This window comes from Puntigrus tetrazona, chromosome 19 (genome assembly GCF_018831695.1).
Source record: "Puntigrus tetrazona isolate hp1 chromosome 19, ASM1883169v1, whole genome shotgun sequence".
NCBI classification, from domain to species: domain Eukaryota; kingdom Metazoa; phylum Chordata; class Actinopteri; order Cypriniformes; family Cyprinidae; genus Puntigrus; species Puntigrus tetrazona.
Genome location: NC_056717.1, coordinates 15,326,558 through 15,351,828, shown reverse-complemented (window position 1 = coordinate 15,351,828; position 25,271 = coordinate 15,326,558). Strand labels below are relative to the sequence as shown.

Here is a 25,271-nt window from a genome sequence, read left to right as displayed (position 1 = left end):
CAGTAAAATGTATTTTTAAAAAATAAAAATAAATGAATACCTTTATCATGCATTAAATTGGTTACATTTGCAGTTTTAACATTGTTAAATGTGATTTCTAATTCAAATCTCTTAAATAATAATAAAAAAATATTTTATTTTATAATTAGTTATTTAAAATTATATTAATATTTCATAATATGACTGTATTACCGTATTACTGTATTTTTGCTAAAAAAAAAAAAAAGTAGCCTTAATACGCAAAAAAGACTCAACTCACCTCATTTCTGATGCTGGGTTCTTCACTAGGTGCCTGAAATACAAGAAACAACCCCCGTTAATGAAATCAAGGGCTTTTAAATGTAGATTCGTTTGGAGATTCATGGCTATTAAATAATGCGTGTCAATTAAATACAGTAATACCGTTTCAGCACATTTAACATCTAATTGAGTTGGATTGCACGTGGTTATCAAATTATACGCATTACCTGACAGTGAATTACCGGATGAAATGTAGAGTAACTGTTTAGTGAATGTGCCTCCCAGTATTCTCTAATATTTACATATTTAACATTTTCAGCCGCACACAATTTGAGTCAGTAGTCCTTGCACAAACTGTTATGATTAGATTAATGAATAATGAAGCGCTTACTGTGAGGACGGGCTGTATGGAGCAGATGCGGTTGTCTTCAGAGCCCCAGTCTCCACAGTTGTTATAAAAGCCCTTCTCCAAGACGTACTGGTTACCTGAGAAATCCACATGAGAGTAGGCTACCCACCTGAGGAAAGGAAGACGTTCACATACTTAAAACTGTGCTCAGGCTGCATTATGACAATAACCATCAGGTAATGCACGCGGTCACTTAGAACATACGCTCCGCTCAGCACTTGGATGGATCGGGTGTTGATGCCGAACCCGAACAGCTCCACATCTGCGACAGCTTCTGCCACCTCAAACGTGGGCTCTTCACTCTCTTCTTTCGCCTCTTCAGGCATCCCATATAACACCAGCAGAGGCTCAGACAGGTCCTACGACAAGCAGATATTACAATACAAACATGAACACTTAAAATAATCTATTAAATTTGTGTACAATAAGTAAAGTGCACTAAACATCAAAACCATTGTTTGAGCTGAAATTTTAAGTGTATTTTTATTTAAAACATATTTTTAGTAGTAGTAGTAGTAGTAATATTTTGATACAATCAAATGTATAATGTTTTGTATATTTACTAGTATAGTTTAGTATATTTATAGTTATATATTTTAGTATATCAGTATATTCATATTTTATATAATATATTAATATACAGTATAATATATGATTTTTTTCAGTATAGATATTTACATAGTTGTATAGCTTATCACAGAAAGTATATGATATTATATAAATTATGCGATATATTATTTAAATATATTTACTAGTAGTACACTCATATAATAAAATATATTCATATTTTCATTAAAGTATAACCATTTTTATAAAGATGTTTTAAAATAAAATTTAATAATTATAAATAAGAAAGAAAGAACCAAAATGGTTGATGAAATGTTCTCATATACAAATAAAATGAAATAAATTAGTAAAAAAAAGTGCTTTTCTTACAGCTTTGATGACGCAGCAAAGATTAAAATGAAAATAAAAGGTTTAATTCCAAAAATGCACAGACAGCGCAGCTCTGAATTCACTCCTCCCCACACCCGCCAGTCATGATACTCTCCCTCCTCCAGAAGATACTGGTAACCACGGAAACCCTCCTTCTCATAGCCGACCCAGCTACAAGACAGATTGAGAAAGTTGAGCAGAACAGAACAGAGTGTATAAGTCAGATTCAGTCCTGCATACTACGCAGAGTAAATATGTGACCCTGGACCGTAACAACAGATATCAGATATCATGACAACATATGTGGCAATTTTTTTAAAGTGAAATTTATACATCATTTGAAAGCTGGAAACTTTCCATTGAAGTAGGTTTGTTAGGAAAGGCTGATGCAGCTATTTGAAAAATCTAAGTTCTCCATGTGAAGTTATGTTTATATATATTTACAGTAGCATATTTACAAAATATCCTTATAGAGCATGATCTTCCCTTAATATCCTAATAATTTAGGATAAATTATAAATTATAAAAAAAATTATTTAACCCATACAATGTATTGTTAGCTATTGCTAAAAAATATAAAAGTACTTGTATGACTTTTTGATATGATATGGTTTTCCAGGGTTACATTTATCAGTTCAAACATATTTTCAATACTCACCAGCCTCCAATAACTTTAAGGGATCCTGCACTGAACATAAACAATGATTGCTGCTTGTCCACTCTTGACAGGAAATCTCTCATGCTGGTGTAGATTTCTCTACTTTTGCCAGTGAAATATGGCTTTTCATAGAGCACAATCTATTGAAAACGAATTACATCAAAAACACAAATTATAATTTGATCCTTTAAAGAGCATCAAATATATTACTAGTTTATTTGATGTCTGTTGATAAAACACTTACTTTTGGCTCATAGAGGTTCTCTACTCTAGGTTCCCCCTACAAAAAAACCCATTAGTTTTAATATACCTCATTTTATTACGGATATATTATGGAATCATTGGCAAAAATAAAAAGGAGACTGAGATGCTCACTATTTTAAGCGGGTGTAGGGAGCCCACATACGGATGTGTGACGCCCCAAGAGGCTGGGGTGGAGAATCCCCCGACTTCAAGCACGCGCGGGACACCCTGAAAGAAGGGCTCCGCAAACACCAACCATCTGGAAGAGATCAAACGCATGATGTTAACAAATAAAAACTGTGACTGAGCCCAAACTGAATGAAATTTGGAATAAGCTGCACTGATCACTCACAGTCCAGCATTGATGATGATGGAGTTTGCTCTGACTGGGAAGCCAAAAATTCTGGAGTCTTCTGACGTGTCTCTGAATGTGACCTTCTTGCCTTCTGCATTTTCTTCTGGGAAAAGGCTGATTTCAGGAACGCTGTAATCCTGGAAAAGGCAAAAAACCTCAACATCGACTTCACTCATCCAAGTGTGAGTTCCAAAAAAGTCATTAGAAGTCCTGCTAAAAAAATACCAGCGCAAATCAGTTTGAGGCCACAAGGTGGTGCACTTGAACCTTTCGTAACATGGCTGTGACGTTACAACCGAAAACAAAACTTGATTCCGTCCAGCCCAGACACATTTACAAGGTAAAACAATGTAACCTCTTGTGGTTCATCTATGGCAGAATGTTTACGAATTTCAACTAACTAAAAAGTACAGCAAACACAAGTCTGACGTACTCTCACTGCTCGCCGTATGGATCCGATGACGAACTTCTTCTTTAGCTGAGGCCTGGACTCGTGTTCCTCTTCCTCGTGATCCTGTGTTGTTCCGTTCTGCTGATCGAGCATTTCTTCATCTTGTGGTCCAAATGGATTTGTCAGCTCAATGTCGCCCTCATCCAGAGCAACCTTTTCCCCTTTGAAATCTGGCTTTTCATACAACACCCAACTTTGGAAGACAAAACAGAGGACATAATATGAAGAAAGAACATACAGTATCACTTTATTCTAGAGACCGGGTTTGTTGAGGCAAAAGTCATAGTTAATAGGTTTGTTAATGGGATGAATTGAACACTAAAATAAAATGTTTTCAACATTGATAATAGACTGTAGTACAAATTCAGCTTTGCCATCACAGAAATTAAATATATTGTAAAATATCTAACATTTTTATTAAATAAATGTAGCCTTAAGAATGAGGGACTTCTTTTACCAGACACAAATGTTGGCCTTTTAAATAAATTACAAGATACATTTCAAGTTGTTTTAGGTGTTCCTAGTATAAAAAGGAAATAAACAGAAATGTGCATAAGCTAGAATTGTGTGTTTCTACAGTTAATGATATTTTGCAGTGATTTGGATATGTTTTATTGCTGGCAGGCAGGGAGAGTCTGCATGTTAAGACCGATGTGGAATGCGTCTGATTCCCTTCAATAGCCCATGTGACTACATTATTTATTGTGCATTAATATTTACTCCTTTATATTTAATGTTCTGTATAATTAACATTTTGCATTATCCCAAACAGTATTACTATTGCATTATGTCTATGGTTATGAAACAGGCATGACCTGGACCATTTCAGTTTAATTTAATTTTAATTACTTAATTTAAGTTATTAATACTGATTTTGGCCAATTGCTCTATAGTCGCAAATTAACGCCCAGTAAAAAAAATAAAAATACTATAACATTTTAACCAAAAAAAATGCTGTTCTCCTGAAAAAATCTTATTCCACAGAAATATTAAGCAACTGTTTTCAACACGGATAATAAGAACTTTTTTTGAGGAACAAATCAGAATATTGGAAAATTGATTTCTGGAGGATTGACTAATTGCTACTGAAAATAAAGCTTCTAAAATTACATTTCTGAAAGGTAGTGTGTTTCCTGCAAAAATACACATCTTCAAAACCTATGCCCTTAGGTGCACATCTAAAATAATTTACAAAATAAACACGAGAAGTAAGAAAAATCACATTTATATGTGCAATGTGCATGCGAGCGTTTCTGTTCAGCAAGGAAGTGCAAAATGTTTGTTTGCCACTCACCCTCCTCTGATCACTCTGATTGATATAGTGCCTGTAAACTCCCATGGTGTGGCGTCCACAACATCACCACGCACTTCAATTCTCTCACCGGTCATTCCAGGCTTGTCATAGATTAACATCTAACAGAAAAAAAAGAAACAGCTTAAAAAAGTCCCACTAATCTTTTCTACAAAGGCCGCATTGTTTAATATTTAACCCCCCTCATCCACTAGGGGCAACAGCAGATGTGCTTGGACAAGGGACAATATTCCTTTGTCTTGCACTGACAGTGAAACATGTCCATTCGCACTGTCCTACTTTTGAAAAGCACTTTTATTGTCTAAAAACCTTAAGGCTGGAATATTACACTGACTGAAATGTCAAAGAAGCAAAGGACAAGAATATGCAAGAACAAGCTTGACACGCCAGTTTCGCTGACCTTTTCTAAATCTTTTATATTTCATCTGATGAAGACGTTCACAAGAATGTCAACCAAAACTAATTCAACAGAGATGTATGAGAAGTAAAAACTGAATTGGCAAATATATAAAACATAAGCAGTAAATGTCACCGTGACAAGTTGAATCATGCATACTGGAAAAAACGTTATTGTGGTTTCCACCAGACGGCAAACAAGAATGAATGAATGATAAATATGCAGAAATAATAAACATTGTCTTCTGATATATGGATAATTCTATTATACAATATCATATAAATTTGTATTATCTATCAATCTTTCTATCTATCTATAAATATATCTATATCTATACACACACACACACACACACACACACACACACACTTTTTATTAGTAAATCAACTGTACTGTGTGCATTACATTTCCCAGTCCTTCACTGGCATTCATCTGACATTACAGAATTTCATATCTACAATAAATCGTATATGAATGTTCTGGAAGCAATTTCCGCCGTAGAGAATGAATGAATGAACGATTTTTTTTTACCTCCAAATAGAAAACACAAATATAGTGTCAGTACTAATCCACAACAATCTTTTCTTTCAAAAAAAATATTTGTAAAAGAAGATCATGTCACTTGCTGTTAGTCATGTCATTTGTAGTTCACATGTGTTTGGCGGATGAAGTGGGCCTAAACATGCTATTAGAACCATCTGCAGAACACCGCAGGCCTGTTATACACCCACCAATCACTCTCACCTCTTCTTAAATACCAGCCTCAGGCTTCCTCACAAAGTGGAAGCCAAGCACATTCTGTCACTTTTTCTTTAATATAAAGAGCAGTAGAGCGAATAGTTAGGCCATTAATTTAATATGCTAGAAAAGAAAGGACATTTATGTGAAACATCTCACCTTCCCAGGTCGAGGATTGAGCTTGCCATGCTCCTTTTCTTTTGTGAGCTAAAAAAGAAAAGACATATACAAATGAGACGAAGTCTCATTCAAACAAACTCAACAGTTAGTAACTATTATTTTAAGAAAGCATTACATTATTTAGAGCACATGAGACATTCAGTTACACAGTGTTCAGTGCAAAACTTTGTTACATGATAATTAAAATGAAGAATAATTAAATGAAGAAATCATTCAAAAGAAGCTAACTGTACTGAAATCTATATAGAGCCTTTGACTATCACTTTTGAAAAACAGTGCTATACCTAACCACTGACAATAGAAGAACAAGTGTTTTACACTACCTCTCAAAATCACACAGAGAAAGATGCGAGAGGCTCGCGGCCCCATTGTCACCAGACTCTTGCAAAACAGAACTGGAATGCAGTAAAAATGTACTGAATGGTGTGTAAGACAAGCTGTTTAAAATGTTTATTGTACTTAGAGCTCCTCAGGGAAACTATATACATCTGGGGAAAACAAACTGAGAATGACATCAACGCTAAACATCTGCTGTTAACACCTATGATCTGTTGGCTTTCTGAAATGGAAATCAAGAGGTCAGCTTATCAAGTGAAATGGTAAAGAGTTTCTCATGTGGATTAATGGCTTTTGATGAATGTAACCTTTCTACAATACATGTCAACATCTCATTGTTTGTTTGTAAATGCCACATATTCATGCATGTAGGAGGTGATGAGAAGCCCTTCCCAGACTTTGCAGAGCGACATGCCTTTGCACTTGCAATGAGGCATGGCAAGGTTAGAAGTGAGACAACATTACACAAGAGCCCAAGTCAAATTTCTCTGTTTGCATATGGGGATGCTCTTAATTCAAAGTCAAATACATGAGTTACATAATGCAGACGCTATACTTCTATAAACCACCAATATCAGTCTCACCGTCAGACATCAAGAAAATATCTTTTCCAAAATGTCAGAATATTTCAAATAGTGAAACAGGGTGTGAGATGCAGTTGGTATCTCTAGAGTTAATCTGTCCACTCAATGGAACAGTGAATGTCACATCTTATAGATACCTAGCCAACTTACACATGCTGCCTAAAACGTGCCTACTTTTGTTTGAGGCGGGTCTTAAGTTTAAAGGTGCCCCTATTATGGATTTTTGACAATAACCTTTCATGCAAGCTTAAGAGAAATAATTGACTATTTTTAAAAGGAGTCCTAAGCTGTTTCATGCTGACATCAACATGAAACATTAGCATATTGCCCGCCCACTTATTGGTCTGAATCAAAATGCAAATTAATTATGTTAAAAACTCACAAACACTACTTTGAATGAAACCCTCCTATCACAAGAGGGGTTTGGACAAATGAACTGTTGAATAAATCGTTTGGGAGTTTAACAAATAATGTAAAAATAAATGCATATTATATGAAAGTGAAAGTTTTTTGACCTTGCATGCATGTCAACCTGTTGTTAAGGACACCTAAAACCAAAATATGAACCTTTTATAACCTATAATAAGGGCAATTTAACTGAATATAACTAAACCTTTAAAAAATGTACATATTAGAGAGCCTTTGTTTGGTGCTACATATGAAATGCTGTGTTCTCCTAGCATCCAGTATGATACTGAAAATAAGTCTATATATACTATAGCCTATATATGGTTTTTACAAACTCATATGTGTGAGGCATTAAGGTAACATAATTGTTTTCTCTATGTCTGTTCCAACTGGCAAATATATAGTAGGCTATTGCCAACCCTAAGAAGGGTGTGTCTGAGCGGGACTCGACATAGCCTGTCTAGGAAAATGATCAACACTAATTAGAGGAGACAAAGCAAATGCAGTAAAAAAATAAGTAATGTCACATTCCATCAGCCTCTCCTTCTTTCCCTGCCTACTGACAAAAGCTCCAGAGATGACCTTTTTGACATTTCTGAAAGTGCCAATTCAGCTTGATTATTCCCATGGTTTTTACTATGCGAAAAACTGTCTGTTTTGTCTTACACAATCGTGCTTTGAGAAATGCATTCAATAGGAAACCTGGCTAATTATATATCAATTTTAATTTCTGTATTATTTCAAGAACAACACTGCTCTATCCATAATTATAGGAAACCCAAAAATGTGCTCTGTCATTGAAACCTGAAGTATTATTATTGAGAGGATTTGCATATTATGATATTGTTATATACTTCTGCAAATGTGCCATCAGATGGAAACTATAAAGATTTTTGCATATCACATTTTATATAAAGTTGTATGTCAGATAACTTAATATCATCACTCTATGTCAACACAGAGCAAGAGAAGTATGACGTGAGTGACAGAGGTCAAGCTGTTTTATAGTATGTGATAACATGATCATTTGAAGTTATTCTCTAATGACAAAGCTCTCAACATATTTAAATCATAAAATTCTTTCCCTTAGTAGCATCACTAGTCATGTCCCAGAGAAATGAACTTTCTTTGCATGATCAAACTTGTGAGGCAGTATTTAAAGCCTTGTATGCAAAGTCACTGAAGCTTGATTCTTTCCAAAAAGTTTTTTCTGCATGTGAAAAATATTTGAGGCATGAAAGTGAGCACCATTCTTTTAGCAGATGAAGTCTACACTTTCCCATACTATCTAAACCCTAACCAAACTACAGTTTTGACGAAGCTGCTTTTGGTTAAAATCAAAATTTGACTTGCAAACTCTGTACAGTAGAGAGAAGGAGTAATAAAAAAGACTGTACAGAGCTGCTCAGTGTCTGTTTTGCAGGGCAAGAGGAAACGTGAATATTGCATGAGGACTGAGGAAATCTATACTCCCATCAATCTCTATTGTAAACCCTTCTTGGTGAGGTGACATAACACCCCTTCTAGTCTTTCATTCACTGAGGTTTAAGGCTGAGGTCCTCGTTCCAACTCCTGCAGAGTGTTTTTGCAGGGTTTAGTTGCGACACTAATGACGCAGCCAAAATTCAGAACAATGTAGGAGGATTGGAATGAAGCAAGCTATCAAGGAACAAGCCAGAATAGACTAGGTTTAGGGCATCTTTCACCTGAGCAGGCTTAAAAACAAAGCCCATCTGACGTTGAGGTCTAAAACAATCCACATACTATGTTACACAATGCTTGGTGTAAGTGGTTTTATATCAGGTTACACTAAGAGGCTGACTGGTGCTGGGAGAAACAGAGCAGCGGCATAATACGAAAACAACACTCTCATTGATTCCATGCCCTCATTCTCAGAGTGGTAAACTTTACCATGGCACTCCGTTTCAAAGAGATTTATGCTTGTAGTGTTTGATGATGTCTAAATATGCACTGTGTTAAAGAAATACTCACATAAGCATCAGGGAAGGCTCTGTATTTGAGGAGTAAGTTCCGCTCTGGTTCTTGCTTTTTGTCCACTTGGAAGCTCATGGTATCATTGATTAGAAGTCCTCCATCTAGACTACTGCTGCGCTGAAGACTCAAAGGTTGAGAGTTCTTGAGGAGCGTTTCGGAGGGAAGAGAGCGGTAAAGTTCCATAGTGGACTTGTGATCAAAACTGGAGGCATCTTGTGAGTTGGGTTGAACAGATGGAGCCACGCTAATTCGAGAAGTTTCAGCGATCCCACTGAGGGAATTTGATGGAGATGTGAGGAACGAGAAGCGCTCGAAACGGGAACCGAGCAAGGCGTCGGATCCCTTGGTGGCTGAGCTTATCCGCTCGTGACTGGGACTGATCTCAGGAAGAGAGGCTGCACGAAAGATGGAGCGGTTTGAGGACTTGCCGTTCTCAGTTGGCTGGAAGAAGAAGCTGTTTTCCAGGCGAGATGAGCCTCCATTCACGAGTCCTTTAGTAGAGCTTTCTTCAGGACTCAGATCGTTAAGGGAGCTTCTTCGCATGACGATGCTGTTGAGGGCCGAAGCGCGGAGAGGCAGGGAGAGCCCGCGATTTTGGGTCTCTCCGAGATGCTGTTCTTTCATCATGGTCAATGGAGAACGCATGTCTTTGGGAGCACTCCAGTTAAGGCCAATGTCCAAAGGCAAACTAGAAACCCCATTCAACAACTTTGGTTCAGTAATAGGTGAGATTGGGGTACGAGGAGAGAGTGGAGAAGGGGATGAGATTGGTGCATCCTCTTCGATAGGTGGCAGTGAAGAGAAGGGAGTGTTGGATGGTGTGCGTTGAACCCTTTGCCGGACCGGTCGCTCCATGCTCTTGAGAGTGTCTACCAGGTTGTCCATTTCTGAGAAGGATGAGGAAGAAATAGGCTCAGGCTCAGGGCTAGTAGGTGAGGGAATCAGGTCTACCCGCGTAGCTTGGAAAACATCAAAGGAGTAGTCATCTGCCTCCACGATCATCAAACGGGAATCGAAATGTGCCTGTGAGTCAAAGACTGTTTTTCTTATCTCCTGCTCTCCCTCGCTCTCTCTTGCTACAGGTAAACTAAGCTCCACCCTGCTCCTCCCACTAGTGTAACTCTCACTACTCTGATGAACTTCGCTCTCCCCAACTTTCCAGTTACTGTTGTCAAGGCTACCGTCACTCTCTGAGGAAAAAGCAGTAGGCTGGGTCTCGGGAGAGCGAAAATGAGACGTGTAGACTCCTCTTTCATAGCTGGGGGACAGTTGAGAGGAACGCAGGTATGTGCTATCAGTGAACGTGTAGTCTGAACGCTCCGTGAAGCTGGACTGCTGTTCCTCAGAGTTAGAATGGAGACTTTTCCACCTTCTCTCAAGCTCAGGACTGGCTTTGCTTGGTTCTGACCGATCTTTAAACCTCATGCCGTCCAATGGACTTTCATAGTCTCCAAAGCTGCCCTCTTTGTCAGTGCTGACTAGGGACACTTTGCGGACCACCATGGTATCCTCTCTGCCCTCTCGAGAAGATGATGGCCGACTGAGCTTTGTACTTAACACCGCAACACCAGAGTTCATGTCTATATCAGATCCAGGCTCAGTTTCCACTTGGTTCTCTGCTTCTGACTCTTCAATCACTGTACCGAGAACAGTGGATGCATGCAAGGACCTACAACAAAAGGATAAAAGTTAAATAGAGTGGTCTAGAGTGAGATCAAGAACAAATTTGGTTAATATGGATTTTTTGGAGGAGTTTGAAGCTTGTTTGTTTTATTAATCCCTAAATAAATATGTTCATATTTAAAGCAGAAGCATCAAAAAGCACTAGTAAATACAAATGCACATGCATAAGAAGAAGACAGATCATGCAAGAAATAATTCTCCATTTCTTGTATGAGAGCGAATCGCAGTCTGCGTAGGTGAGTTTCTGGAGAACTGACATGCTAAAGGACACATCAAAATTAATCACAGCCTTAAAAGCTTTTATTCAACACCATACAATAGTAAAAAGTGAGTGGGACTTCAAAATCTATTCCACATAGAAATGTACTAATGGAAGAGACTATAGTTATGTAACAACTTTACAACATGATGCATGTAACAATAACAGTAAATATATTCAATAAATGTGTAAAAGGTTAATTGATTCTGTTATCAGAGAATTGCAGTGGTGTTTTTTTTTTCAACATTATGTACAAAGATCCAGTTCATAACTCTGTAATTGCAATGCAGTGTGTATCCCCAAAAGCAATATCTTCTCATCTCTGCAATAAAGGATTTTTTCCCTGTCATAGCAAATATTATCAACTGATTTGGCATTATGTTGCCACTATCGAAAAAAAGAAATATATAGTCTATATATTTGTGTGCCTATATCTTCCAGGCACAGGAAAGAACTAACAAAACTGTTTTTCTCTGTTAGTTACAGAATATATACAGTAAGTTAAACATTATCTAAACAGGAAGACCCTTGGCTTGATATTAACACTCATTTCACACATAGTCACACTGAAGACACAAATAGTATCAAGATTGAATTACTAGAAATAATATGCACATCAATCCATGCAGATACACACATTTGAGCATAATAATATTAGTAGTTTTAGTTTATTTTCAGTTCATCACAAGTATGAAGAAATACGAGTTTAATGGATATTAAAAAACATATCATTTAATTAAAGGCAAGACACAAAGGCAAGATAAAGAGGACGGGTCACTTTATACCATCTAACTCTGAGAACAGAGAAAAAACGTGTTACATGCCATGTAGTTTATTTTTCACTGCATTTAGCCCTGAGACATTTAAAGGGAGAGGTATCAAGTTATATCAGTTGGCAGAACTAGTCACTCTGGATCATCTACTACGGTAATACACACCCCCTGCTGGTAAAACTGAGCCTCACATCCCTTCTTCAGAGTCTCACTGATTAAGAAATAATTGATCATTTTTAATAAATATTCTAATAATACACTCTCATGTAGAACATTCTGCACCTACAAGTTTCATATTAATTCAGGTGAATTTCCTGATAATTTTGTCTACATTCTGAGAATTGTTGTGGCTCTGATCTTGGGTGCTGGCCAAGTTCTGTTTCACATGTGCTTACCACACAAGCTTCACTAGAGAGATAAAATAACTTAAAACAAATCATTATTTCCTAAATATAAGCATTCTTTCAAGCTGTCTGCTGAAGAGTCTCTTGTAGTCTCGGGTTTAGAGGTCAGGTGCATTATAAATATATAGATTTATATATGTTTAGCCAGTTCACATGAGATGTGCCACACCACAGAGATCTCTAATTGCTCATGTCTGTTAAGGTGTAGCTTAAAGTCTCAATTTCCAGTAATTGAAGTGGCATCTAACTGTATAATTAGCGCCTAACAATAATTTTTGAGCTTTTAAGCACACATTTATATGACTGTGCATTACATTTAGACTGTGGGAGAACTGCCTAGCGAACTTCTATCAACAAGATTAATTAATTATTGTTATAGTAAATAAAAGACGCTAGGTAAGTGTATGCTAAGGATTAAACAATGTGTCCTCACTCATCCCCAAATAAACATGCACAGCACATTTGTTCTAACATAAATTAATATTAACTTTACATCATTTCATTTACATGTCTTAAAAGAAAAACGGCAGATTGAAAAACTGCAAAAAAAAAAAAGTGTTTTTACAACTTCTTGAGCACATTTTACAGACAATCATACTGTTCTCGGAAATCTCCAATTCATTCTGATGGAATGTTCTGTAAAGCTTGTCCGAGTTGTTCAAGTCAGTAATGAAAAGGGGGTGGAGCTTACAATTGAAATGAAGGGACAATTGTAGCTTACACATAAATCAGGTTTATTCTTCATAGTTTACTATAGTAATTGTAGGGATTATGTCAGCTTTTCCATGCCAAAAAAGGCTCAACATTGGAATTTTTCTTAGAATCACCTATATAAACCAAGCAATTAATTTCAAATAAGGTCAAAGTGAGTTATGGAAACGTCAAATAATGCAGTTCAATAATGCATTTGCACTTCAAGGAAAAAAACATTTCACATTCTGTTCATAACCTGTCTTATGAGACAGCACTGATAACAAGGTTGCAGCGAAAAATATGCATTTAAGAGCATGTCAATTAGGGGCTGCATTTTGCAAACGCGGCTGGGGACGTCTGTCACTTGCATTACTGCAATCGTTCTAGATATCCACATACTAGACATTGCTCAGAGCAATAGTAGGAATGCGCATTGAAATACGTTTCCACTGCCTGTAATATGTTTAGTAACATGAAAACACCTAAGCTGTTCAAATGATGAATGTGACAGGTTTCAGCATTTGACGAAAGATTACAAGACTGACAATGCCATGCACTGTATGAAACCTTCCACTGCAGTTCACATTCAAAGGCTGATAAATGAAAACAGAATTGAATTAAACTGAACTGAACGTATCTTTTAATTAAATGCATAAGTTCTCATTGTTTAAACGCTGATGCCTCTACGATGCACGGAAGATGCTTTATTAAAATGAGGTTGAAATTTTAAGGATTAACTACTGCACTAGATATCCATCCCTATTATGTTTGTTAATATAATATTGTTCTATATTAAATCATTTGTTCAAAATGCATTCATGTAATGTTAAAATGCACTTGAACATCAACCTGGTTTAATAAATCCTGTAATAGTATTTATTAGTTTTAGTCACCGCATTTAACTGACAAAGGGATAATATAAAAATATCTCCAAAATCTGCAAATAATATGCAAATAAGTGCAATATGCAAATCCATGAGCCACATTCCCGGTGTCTATGCTTGTTTGCCTAAAGAAGCATTAAAGCGGATTTCATTTGTTTTGGCATTGGCCTTCTTTTTAAAAAGGGCTATTTCAAGAATGTGTATCATCAAGTATGAGTCAATAGCATACTTTGAACTACCTTGCATTCCTGCAGCCCATCCCATTCAAATGAACGTATGAGACGTGAGGCTGTGAGTGGGTGAGGCTCTGATAAACCTGTCCCTCCTTGGGACATGAACTTCAATCTCACTGACACAAAGGAATCTAAAGTTCATCGTAACAGATCCAAGAGACAGAATAATCATTCTGCATATACTGCATGTAATGAAAGAGAAACAGAAGCCAGAAAACAAAGTTGCTGAACACTTGGAATAAGAATGATGCTGTAAATAAACAAGGCTCAACTCCATCTCCCATAATTTTACTTCATCTCATATATCACTTCGCACATAAAAATGAACAACTATAAATAAAGGTTCTTCATACAATAACCCAGTTTTTAATATCTTATTCTCTGCTTTTCACTGCTGTTTCAGCTTGGGCACACACTCACACTTGGCATGGTGTACTGCAAATATTGATGGTAATAAAGACTGAAGCTGCTTTCACTGTTTCTCATTTGTAAGTCACTTTGGATAGTGGCATTTCAGTCAGAACTGAGGGCTTACCGTGTGAAAAGTGTGCAATTCAAGCACGATAAGCTGAATTGGGTTTATATGTTAAACCATGCATAAATAATAAATAATCTATATCATTTAAAAATCAAGAAATATTTAGTAAATTACTTGAGTCATTTTGTATTATTATTTATTTATTTAAGAAACAAAAACATAAATTGCTATCTATGGTTTAAAATAAATGATAAATTCAAATATGTATAAAATATTTGCATCGGATCAACACATTAGATTTCAAACAACACACCAACACACTCACAAATTGCCTATAGATTAAAAACAAGATATTTTGTAGCTCACCTTTCACCTGGTATTAAGCCTCTTGAAGGTAGCTGTTCAAGAATGGCGCCAACTTCTGTCGAATCTTTGTTTTCCCTTCTGTTGTCTGGTGTACTTTCACTGATTTGTACCCAGTTACTGTGAGTGATATTATCTCTGGCTGACTTTATCTTTGTCACTGTCACCTCTCCCTGTTTGTAGCTTGTGTCTCTGTTGTGTCTGAAGGTCTCTTGTTCTTGACTTTCACTGTCCTGTGTTCCTGGGAGAAATGTGGCTATATCCTCAGTCTCTTCACTGCTGGTGTATTCCTCCCTCTCAGCGTGGTTATCGGCGCTTGTTTGGTATTTGCACCTTGCCGTGTCCTCCAGTATTGTTATCTCTTCGCTTGACTGCTGCGGGGCCAAGGGGTGGAGACAAATCTCCAGGTGACTGTGTGTTTCCATTCTTGAATCTGCAAGCGATACCTTCTCTGGATCAGAGAAGGGAGGAGCCGAAGTGCATTCTTGAGGGCTACAGTCTGGATCGACTGGAAGGGCTGGTTTTAGTGGGGCGAGATGGTGAATCTGCTGCTCAGCTTGACCTGTCAACATTTTAGTGCCTCCACACACCTCTGCTCGCATTGCAGATGCATCTCTTGTGCTTTGGACATGTTGCATTTCATCTTTCTTTTCTTTAACCACCTCATATTTTTCAGAAAAATTGTAATATATAATTTGCTGTTGTGGTAAAACATCCATGATTTGCTCTGCTTCTTGATTTGATGGAACTACATATTTTTCATCTCCTAGTTTAATTTCTTCTTCAAATTCTTGTCCATCTTTCTTCTTTTCAGGCATCTCTGCTGCTGATTCAGCCTGTACTTCTGTCATCTGATCTGGTTCATAGTCTTGAAGAACTGTAACATCATGATGTTCATTATAAATGTCATCTAAGCCACTTCCTTCCTCCACGTCCGGTCCAAATTTGTTCTGAAGGTAATTTCTAGTAGTCAGAACTGCTGTGGTATCATCCTGGTCAATTAACTCGTGACATTCTTGACTAGATGCCCCCTGAACATCCTCCTCAGGATCTTTATACTCTTGTGTGTCTACCTGGTCTGAAACATCTAAGTAAAGAGAATGAAGAGAATGAATTAAGTAGGCAGTTGAGACTTCAGAGGTCAATGTGCTGGAGATACCACTGTCCGGGAAATCTGAGGAAGTTTCTGAAGAGTTTGCCAGTTTAGCTTGGTCACTCTCCTGGCTTATTTGGTCTCGGGTTTCCAGATCTGAATAGGAGATATAGTTAGAGAGGGCTCTTTGAGAATGGTCAGGGTTGATGAGGTCTGAAGGACCTGAAAGGTTAAAGGTTACAGTTGACTTAATGATGGTGTAGGTGCTCGACACAGCTGACTGAGGTAAAGAAACATTTGAATCATTCTCAAGAAGGACAGGTTCAGCAGGAAAAGGATTCTCTGAGTCAGTGGCATATGTCAAGGAAGAGTAATTGTTGTTTTCATAGGATTCCATTGAAATGGTCTCACAATTATTTTGAGGGTGAGATTGTTTCAGTAAACTTGATTCAGAAGTGGCATATACATCGATTGTGGGTATACTCTGAGGTACTGAGCTTAAATCACTTTCAGAAAAATCAGTATTGGAGAGAGATAAAATTGGGTTTTTATCAGTATCAGCCTCCAAACTCTTTGTGATTTTGGAGGACGGCAAAGTGCTAGACACAATCACATCTGGCATGGCTGAAACAGTATCAGCACTGGAAGGGTCAGTGTCATCGTCGCTGGCAGACATGTTTCTGTTATTTGCAGTGTTGGTTTGAGAATCATCTGCCTCAGTAGATACAATGTAAGGTGGAAGACTGGAGGAATGTTCTAGAAGGGTTTCAGCAGAATATGAGTTCAAGCTGGTGAAAGAACGGTTTGAAGTGAAACCATCAAGGATATCAGAGGTGGAATTGTGAGGGATGGAAGAGTCAAAACTTTGAGTGGTGGAAGAGATGAAACTTTGGGATGTCTGTGGAATGCAAGATGCTGATGTTTCATGAATGGAACTCTTAGGGATGAAAGAGGTGGAACTCTGGTGAATAGAGAGGACGGCAGAGGTTACATCATCTGATTCTTCACATTGCAGGTGTGACTCTTTTTGAAAAACATTCTCATCTTTGATAGGAGTAACGTATCTAGCGACTGTGTTGATCTCAACATCTGTTGATATTCCTGATTTAGATAGTTCGAAATCAGAGAAAGAATGACCATCCCTTAAAGAGACACCACTTGGGTTCAGATCTACGTTTGAATTATGGACTGTGCATGGGTCAGTACTTGCTGTAGTTTCCAGATCAGGAACAGAACTGAATGAGTCAGTGATGTTACACTCAGAGTGGGAGTGCTGAGAGCTGGAGTACTGAGCATATTTATTAGCAGATGGGCTATCTGGGGGTGTCTGGTAAACATCACTATCAGACTGTGAAGAGTCGATATATGGTATTGATGTACTGTCCAGATCTGAAGGCATAAAACCTGCATCCTCCTTATTAAGCGTAGACACGTCACTCAGGACATCCTGGGACTGGGACTGGCCAGAAGTACTGGAGGTATCTGGTGCAGAACCAACCTGATTTTCTTCTGTGTCTACCTGGTTGTCAAATTCTTCTTGTTCACTGATATGATCCTTGACTCCTGAGATGCCACTATTGCTCGGAAGATCCTGGGTTTGATCTCTTTTCTTCTTCTTCTTCTTCCAGGATAAGGATATATTAAAGCCCTTGGTTTTATGAAGATCACTCTCTGAGTAACTGTGTTGCACTTTCTGATAAAAAAATGAAAGAAACAGAAAGTCAGAAAAGAAAGTATACAAAGTAAGTAAAAAAAAGAAAGAAGAGATGAAGGTGGGAATGAATGCAATGAAAAAGAGAGAAAGAAAACAAAGATTAATAATCGTGAACATTTACATAAATAATACAATAATAGATGCATTCGTTTGCATTAGTACATTGTTAATATTTATATAAATATGTAGCAAATGTAAATAAATATATCCATACAATCTTAACTGTAAAGCTCTTGCAAGTTAATTTAAGGATCATTTTATGTCTCATAATAACCTGTCTGATTTGCATTTTGTAATGGCATCGTTAGGCATGAGAGGAATGAGACAGCGATTAATTGGAAAGAGAAGGCTTTTTGTTACTAAAGCATGTATGAAACACCTTACCGTATTCGTTTTATTTCAAGCACTTTTACTAATGACAAAAAGAACACAGAACACAACCAAATGACAAAATGCCGAAAACCCAAAACTGCTAAATGTAATAACGGCATATTTATAAACAGGACCAGCAAGATGAATAAAAACAGCAAAGAATAAAATCAAATTAATCAAAGAAAAAGTGGACAGATGCATTATGCGTCTGTTGCATTATCGTCCAAATTCTTATCTCCTTGGGAATTTAAATGTTGTTCTGCTGTCTGGTGAAATATGATAAGTCTGCTGCTAAAGTGCATTTAGTGTTTTATCTGATAACATGAGGGGATGAAATGTCATGAAGTAAGATAGCGAGAGATGTGTCATTGTCTGTCAGTCTAGGTGGAGGCCCTTGTATTCCTTGAACTGAGGGTGGTACATTTCAAATGACCATATCTGCTGGTCATGGGGCAACCTATCATATAACCAATCGAAACTGTTCACTAGTATTATGAAATACACAACTTTCTGAGACCTTTGTGATACTGAATCTAACGTAAAAAAAACATCTGAAGACAAATGTAAAGCCAAATAAATTACCTATGAAGCAACACGTCACTTTTTATTAATAACTTTTAACCTGCTGGAATTACACTAATGAGCTTTCAATGTCGCTCATCAATGCTATCTGCTTTTTATTGAGGAGTTATGCTTATCTGTGTCATAAGTATTGGCATAAATCAAAAGACTCATGCAACATAAAAGTAATGACGTCATGTTTATGATATGATTTCAAAAGCAGCCTAAACTTTACAGGCATCTTCTCACAGAAATTTCTGAAGAGCTGCCAAAACCTTAACCTGTCAGCATTGTGAACCCTCATCTGTGAAGCCATTGTGAATTGTTTAGCCACAATAAACGCATGCATGTACGTGCACATGAAAATAGCTCCACCTGCTGGTTAAGTTGAAAACCCCGCCACCCAAAAACCCCCTAAACTCCAGAACTCAACAACCTGAAAACATAATATTCATACATAAACTTCATACTGTTTTAAAAAGTACTCTTGAAACAATTACTCTAAAGAAGTGCTTTTAATTAGTAAGCCAGATGAAATGTGGCCCACTTTAAATACTGACCAATATATATAAAGTAATAGCTCCAAATATTTTTAAACCTTAGGATGCAGCTAAAACAGTTTGGTCTGATTAGTGTTTAACAACAGTGGCAAAAAAGGCAAAAAAGAGGCCTCCGCCTTGTTTTTCACACAACCCAATGCTTTTAAAATGACAATTAGCACAATTTGCTTTAATTATTCGTGCTCTACATCATGTCTGTGCATGTCTCTCGTGCAAAAGGAGGTATGCATGTTATTTCTGGACTACTGAACATAAGCACGGCAAAAGAGATTAAATCATTCCTTTATTACACCATTATCAATAAAAATATATTTTTTAATTCATTTATTTAAAAATTAAAAAAGGATTTAAACATATGAGATGAACTATTGCAATGAAAAATTATGAAACAAGAATAACTGACATTTGGGATCAGGGTGCACTTAAAAGCATGCATAAGCTAAATAGCTTATTTTCTTTGTCATTTGATTAATTATTTAGTACACTTTGTTCTACAAAACAACTGTGTTATGCATAAATTAAGAAAGACGGTGTAGTTGTAACATTTACCAGCAGGTGGCAATAGGGCCACACTAAACAAGCCAAACCTTGATTTCTTGGTTATAGAAAGAGGATGTACTGTTCAGTATTATTGTTATTATTTTGCACACATAGTGCACCCTATAGTCTGCACAAATTACCTTAATTTTCAAGCTCTTTGTTTAAATATTAGTGATATATGTTCCTATTTGTTTGCACTGCAATGCATGTACTAAAAGCGTTGGACAAATTAAAATCAATAAAATTATAAGATAAATATTTACTATATTTTGTCATATCTATTACACATGTTGGTTTAAAACCAACTGAAGTGCAAGTGTGGTGTTCTCTGACCTTTGACCTAAGAACGGTGCCAAACAGAGAAGTCCTGCGTTTAGTCCACTTCTCATCATCTTGAGTTTCACTGTCGCCAGCTTCCAGTGTCTCAGACTCAGTTCTGTGGAAGATGACATTCAGTTAGAGATGGAGGGTTCTGTTTAAAGTTCAGATAAATGCAAAAAGAGCAAAGAGAGCAAATAAAAAAGTGACCTAGAGTTTACAGTGCGGCGCCAACGCTCGAGTCAGTCAGACAAAACAACAAGAATGTTCGACATTTAAATGATCCCTCTTTCCTAAGTTACAGTCAGACAGCTCATTCAAATGCAATGTGTAAACAGGTTTTTCATTTTCTTAAAAAAATATACCGTCACCACCGGAAACTTGCTGCATACTTTCTGCGAACAAGATCACTCAAACACATGCACTTACTAACAAACACACCCACTGAAGAGCACCACCTAAAATAACTTAAGGAAAGTGGGTGCAAATCAAAAGTGAATACAGTCATGCAGGCAGGAATTCAGGCATCAGTTCATCACGGCTCTGATTCATCTTAATGAACACAATGGCCTAAGAGTGCACCATTACCATCTTATAATATCTCAGCTCTGATTTGGACAGCATTAAACGAGAAATATTAAGGTGGAACAGGTGCATTCAAAAATTCCTCATCGTGAAGAAAGCACGTTTTTTAAAATGTGAATCATGTCGCTGTCATTCACATAAACAAAGAGCAACTGTTGCTTGAGCAACTTGAATGACTGATGGTGAGCTGAATAAACTTATGCTTTGTGTTATGTGATAGAAGCATGCAGTCAGCTCAGACCGATTCTACCGCTTTGACGTTTTTCAATAACATGCACGCATAAGTATTAAGTATAAACAGCACTTGAGAGCAATCAGAAGGGACTTGTCTGAAGCCTAAAGACTGAAGGGTCTTTAGCTAAATATTCTGCTTCACATTCCAAACCCACCCTTAATACCCCCAGGCGTATGACAATGAAAATGTGTTTGTTCTAAGATGCACAGATGCACATTTAAACCTGCTGTGATATTGGTTTAACCTGTGACTAAAAATATTGTGACTCTTAAAAAGTCACAATATAAAAGGGCTCAGGTTTACAGGTATCGCTGTCATGCCAACAGCATTAGGGGAAAACAAGCTGAAACTTTCGCTCACATATCTAGGTTTTTTAAACAAGCTTCTCCCCGGAGGGAACAGCCAAATGTATGAGTTTCGCTCTGTGTGATGGAAGAGAGTAAGCATGCGGTGGGGCAAGTTCCTGTAGGTATAACCATATCATTTGCTGTTAGCACACAAAACCAACTCTAAAGAAAAAAATGCATTGATGTCATGCAGAATTATGTTCATTTTATTAAAATAGCCAGGCAAGAAATGGATTCCCGGAGCTTACATTTATTTTAAAGAGGACAGGAACCTAGACAGGCAAATTGGCTCCAAAACCATAGAAAATATAAATAAACAATAATTTAATAATAATTTCTTATTAGTTAATCATGCTATGGCTGATAACTAGCCTGTTTCCACCACTGAATAGAATAAATGAAAAAGGTAATTGCGATTTTTATTATTCTGACTTTTTTCTCACAACTTCGAATTTAGAAAAAAGACAGAATTTTGAGATTCCAACTTGCAGTTGCAAATTATATAGTCAGATAACCATCTATAACCTCAGCTTAGGGCGTAAATCTATTCAAAAGGCCGCGCAGAAGTTTCTCTCCGGTTGTGAACGATATCTGCAGCTGGATTCTAAACTTACAAACGCTTTCTGTTGACCCATATAGCACAGACTACACATCGTTAGTCTACTATCCAAGACAATTATAAACTACGTTGAGTCTGTACTGTATACACTGTTAAAGGGCCGAGGATTTTAAAGGTACTGGTGTCACGTGACCTCACTGCGAGTACACGGGTTGTTTGCCTTTGTGTCACAGTTTATTTGGGAACGGAGACGCACGGTGAACAGTGTTTGAATAAAGCATCACAACGTATTGTGCCCAAGCAAACAGAGGACAGATCCTGTCTGAAGAACAGTCACATGTCAGGGAATTTTTTTTATAAGTTTACAGCAGGTTCCTCACCTAAGGGAGGAGCTTTTTTGGCCATGCAAATATCCTACGATATTTAATTACAAAAGCTGGTTGTTGAGGGTTTTAATCGAAGGCTAAGCTGTGTGAACGTGCAAATCCAAGCATCTAAACAATCATTCTCTTTTGGGTAGCAAATAACGTGACTACACGATTACATTCAAATCACCCATTAACCTACATTCAGCCCAAACAAATACCTGGTGTAAGCGTCACCATGATTGGCTGCTTAATTTGTGGATGTGTCAACTATGCAGCCTGTAAATGACCAGTGTTCTCCCACCCTTGAAGTTATAGAGCAATCAGGATCATTACATGACTGTGAGTTACACTCATAGGGGCCATAAAGCAACAGTACTACCATTGACCTCTTTCTGAGCACATTCACCAGCTGACTAGTAGGTGAAGCTCAAAAGCATATTTAAACAGGAAAGGGCAGACTGTGCCAAGATTAACGTCAAAGTCCACCACATAACAAGTCTGAACTGTTTTTAAGATACATGTGTAGCATTTAAGCTCCCAAGTGTCCCATATAAGTTTGTGAGACTCCCCTTTAGGCCTTATACTGTAATCCCAGGTCACTTCAGAGTCCTACATTTTTTTCCTTTATGTTTTCCAATTTTGTCCACACAATGAAAATAAAGTTTATAAAAATCATGTAATTAGCTAATGACAGAATTTTCATTTTGTGGTCAGCTATCTCTTTAATTATTCAGTGGGTTATTATGTTAGTAAAGTCTTTTTGGAACAATATTCAATTGTTTCCTACTTGAAAAAAGTTATTTTTATAACTGATATTTGCAGGATGTTTATCTTTCGTGGCTCAAGAGGGTCATTGAATATTTTAATTTAAAGTAAAATAGTCACACACAATTTGTATTAACTTTGTATTATTTTTGAATAACTTTGTATTATTATTTAAATTTTTTTGAAGAAGAAATATTTTCATTAGTGGTGACATACAGTATATATCTGCATATATATATATGTGTGTGTGTATATATATATATATATATACACACATATACATATATATATATATATATATATATATATATATATATATATATATATATATATATATATATACATATATATATAGGGCATATTATATATATCTATAGGTCTATAATCTAAATAATGTGAACTACAGCAGAACATAATAAAATTAATATAATAAAATTGTAATCAAATTATACTAAATTAACTGTACTTTTACCAGAAGATGATTTTTAAAACCCGACAGAAAAAAATCACTGAGAACACTGTGATAAATAGAAATAACGAATTGCTCTCTATTTTGTATTACTTTATTTTATTTGATTTTAATGCAAAGCGACAAGTGCCAGGTACATTATGCTTATTTGGGTCCCTTTAAATAACCCCTACTTCTGGGAGATATTATAGCCATGGACTAACCCTCAGATGAAAAAGAGTTGATTTTAATAAGCTTCACGTTTGTAGAGTTTGTATGGTTTTTGACTGACTGTCATGGACAAAAAATAATCCTGGATCATTCACTTGCGCCAAACATAATAAAATGGGTTTTACCTTGCAGCCTTTAGGCTCTCCTCTGCACTCTCCGATTTCTTTGACTTCCATTTAAATGATCTGAGAATTCCTTTGCCGCTGTCATCTTTCTCCACCGACTCTTTGAGATTCGCTTCACTTTTAGAAAACAAATTCCTCAAAGATTTCTTGGTGGAAAAACTCCTTCTCGCCATGGCGAAACCTCAGGAGGATCACCGCAGAAGCACGCGAATGAATTGTATTGAATGTATTGCGATGCGCGTCGACGCACGTAGAAACAGCCTACTTCTCTCCAGCACACAGTGAAAGCTTGCTTTCTCGGGAACAGATGCTCTATCTCTGTCAAAGATAGTGAGACACCTGCCGAGTGTTTTTGTATCAGAGGCGCGCTCTAAAAACTCAGCGGACGCGCGCGCCCAGTATTTAAATGCCGTCAACAGCCGACTCCACTTGTTTTAGGATTCTTGAGTCATAAAAGGTGACCGAATCTTTTGAATCAATTTACTAATTCGAACAGTGACCACTTGTGCGAGCAAATGAATCATTCAGCAGTTCTTTAAAAGCAAGTCGTTCACGGTGGGCACGGTTACAGTAGTTTATTAAATTCATTTGTAGTCCTCATTGAAACATAACTTTTCTTCCACTCTGTCAATGGCCACAAGCAGTCTAAACAAATTAAGCGTTTAATGAACGTAATTTAATGGTCACCAGTATTTCTATAGTTCGAAAATGATTAGGTTATTATTATTATTTTTACTGAAAGAAACACTAAAAGCACAAATAGGTTATAACAAATTATAGACTACAAATTACAGCATAATGGGTAAAAGAAGGTCTTGTTCGCTTCAGATGCTCAGGTAACCGATGTTTATTATCTTACAGTGTCTGTTTACTGTATAAATATTGGATTATTTTATCAACCTAACGTCTGATTCAGGAAGAGATAAAAACTGTTTTTTATTCTAACTTAAGGAGAATTTAGGTTTACGTTTAATTGCACTGTGCTCAGTGTGTTTCCACCTTCAGAGCAAAACAATAGTTTTTAATTAAATGTACTAAATGGTTCATACAGTATGGCATTGGCGGGTATGGATACACCTTAAAGGAGGACTGCCCCACGGGGAGGAAACATAAGATTAATAACACTGATTTTCATTGGAATGAAAAAGGTTGCTCACCACATGTAGAGAATTTTTATTGTGAATGTTTAAATATTGCTGGCCCACTTTATTACTTTATTATTTAAATTGACATTCATTATTTTATAGCTAATATGAATAATCTACTTTTATTTAAGTATTTATTTAGAAAACAGCAATTAGTGTGCAGTCAGGAAATTGAAGTGAGAGAATGAAGAAATGAAAGAAAGAACAGAAAGGAAGGTGAGGCAGGAGGTTCAGTACATGGAATGAAGAAAGGATGAGACGAGCATGTAGATGCAGAATAAAATTAGACACAT

At 36.8% G+C, this 25,271-nt stretch overlaps 1 protein-coding gene across 1 annotated transcript; it reads right to left on the bottom strand.

The window, feature by feature from the left end:
• Positions 1-1,581: 1,581 nt before the first annotated feature.
• On the bottom strand, positions 1,582-24,162 carry crybg2 (crystallin beta-gamma domain containing 2). Its single transcript, XM_043217062.1, has 12 exons — positions 23,834-24,162; positions 20,186-20,288; positions 15,016-17,798; positions 9,240-10,911; positions 5,899-5,946; positions 4,587-4,705; positions 3,275-3,485; positions 2,839-2,978; positions 2,619-2,745; positions 2,488-2,523; positions 2,244-2,383; positions 1,582-1,756 (listed from the first exon to the last, which is right to left on the bottom strand). The coding sequence occupies exons 1-12, from the start codon at positions 24,004-24,006 to the stop codon at positions 1,582-1,584; spliced, it is 5,727 nt and encodes a 1,908-aa protein (XP_043072997.1). The 5' UTR covers positions 24,007-24,162.
• Positions 24,163-25,271: the final 1,109 nt, after the last annotated feature.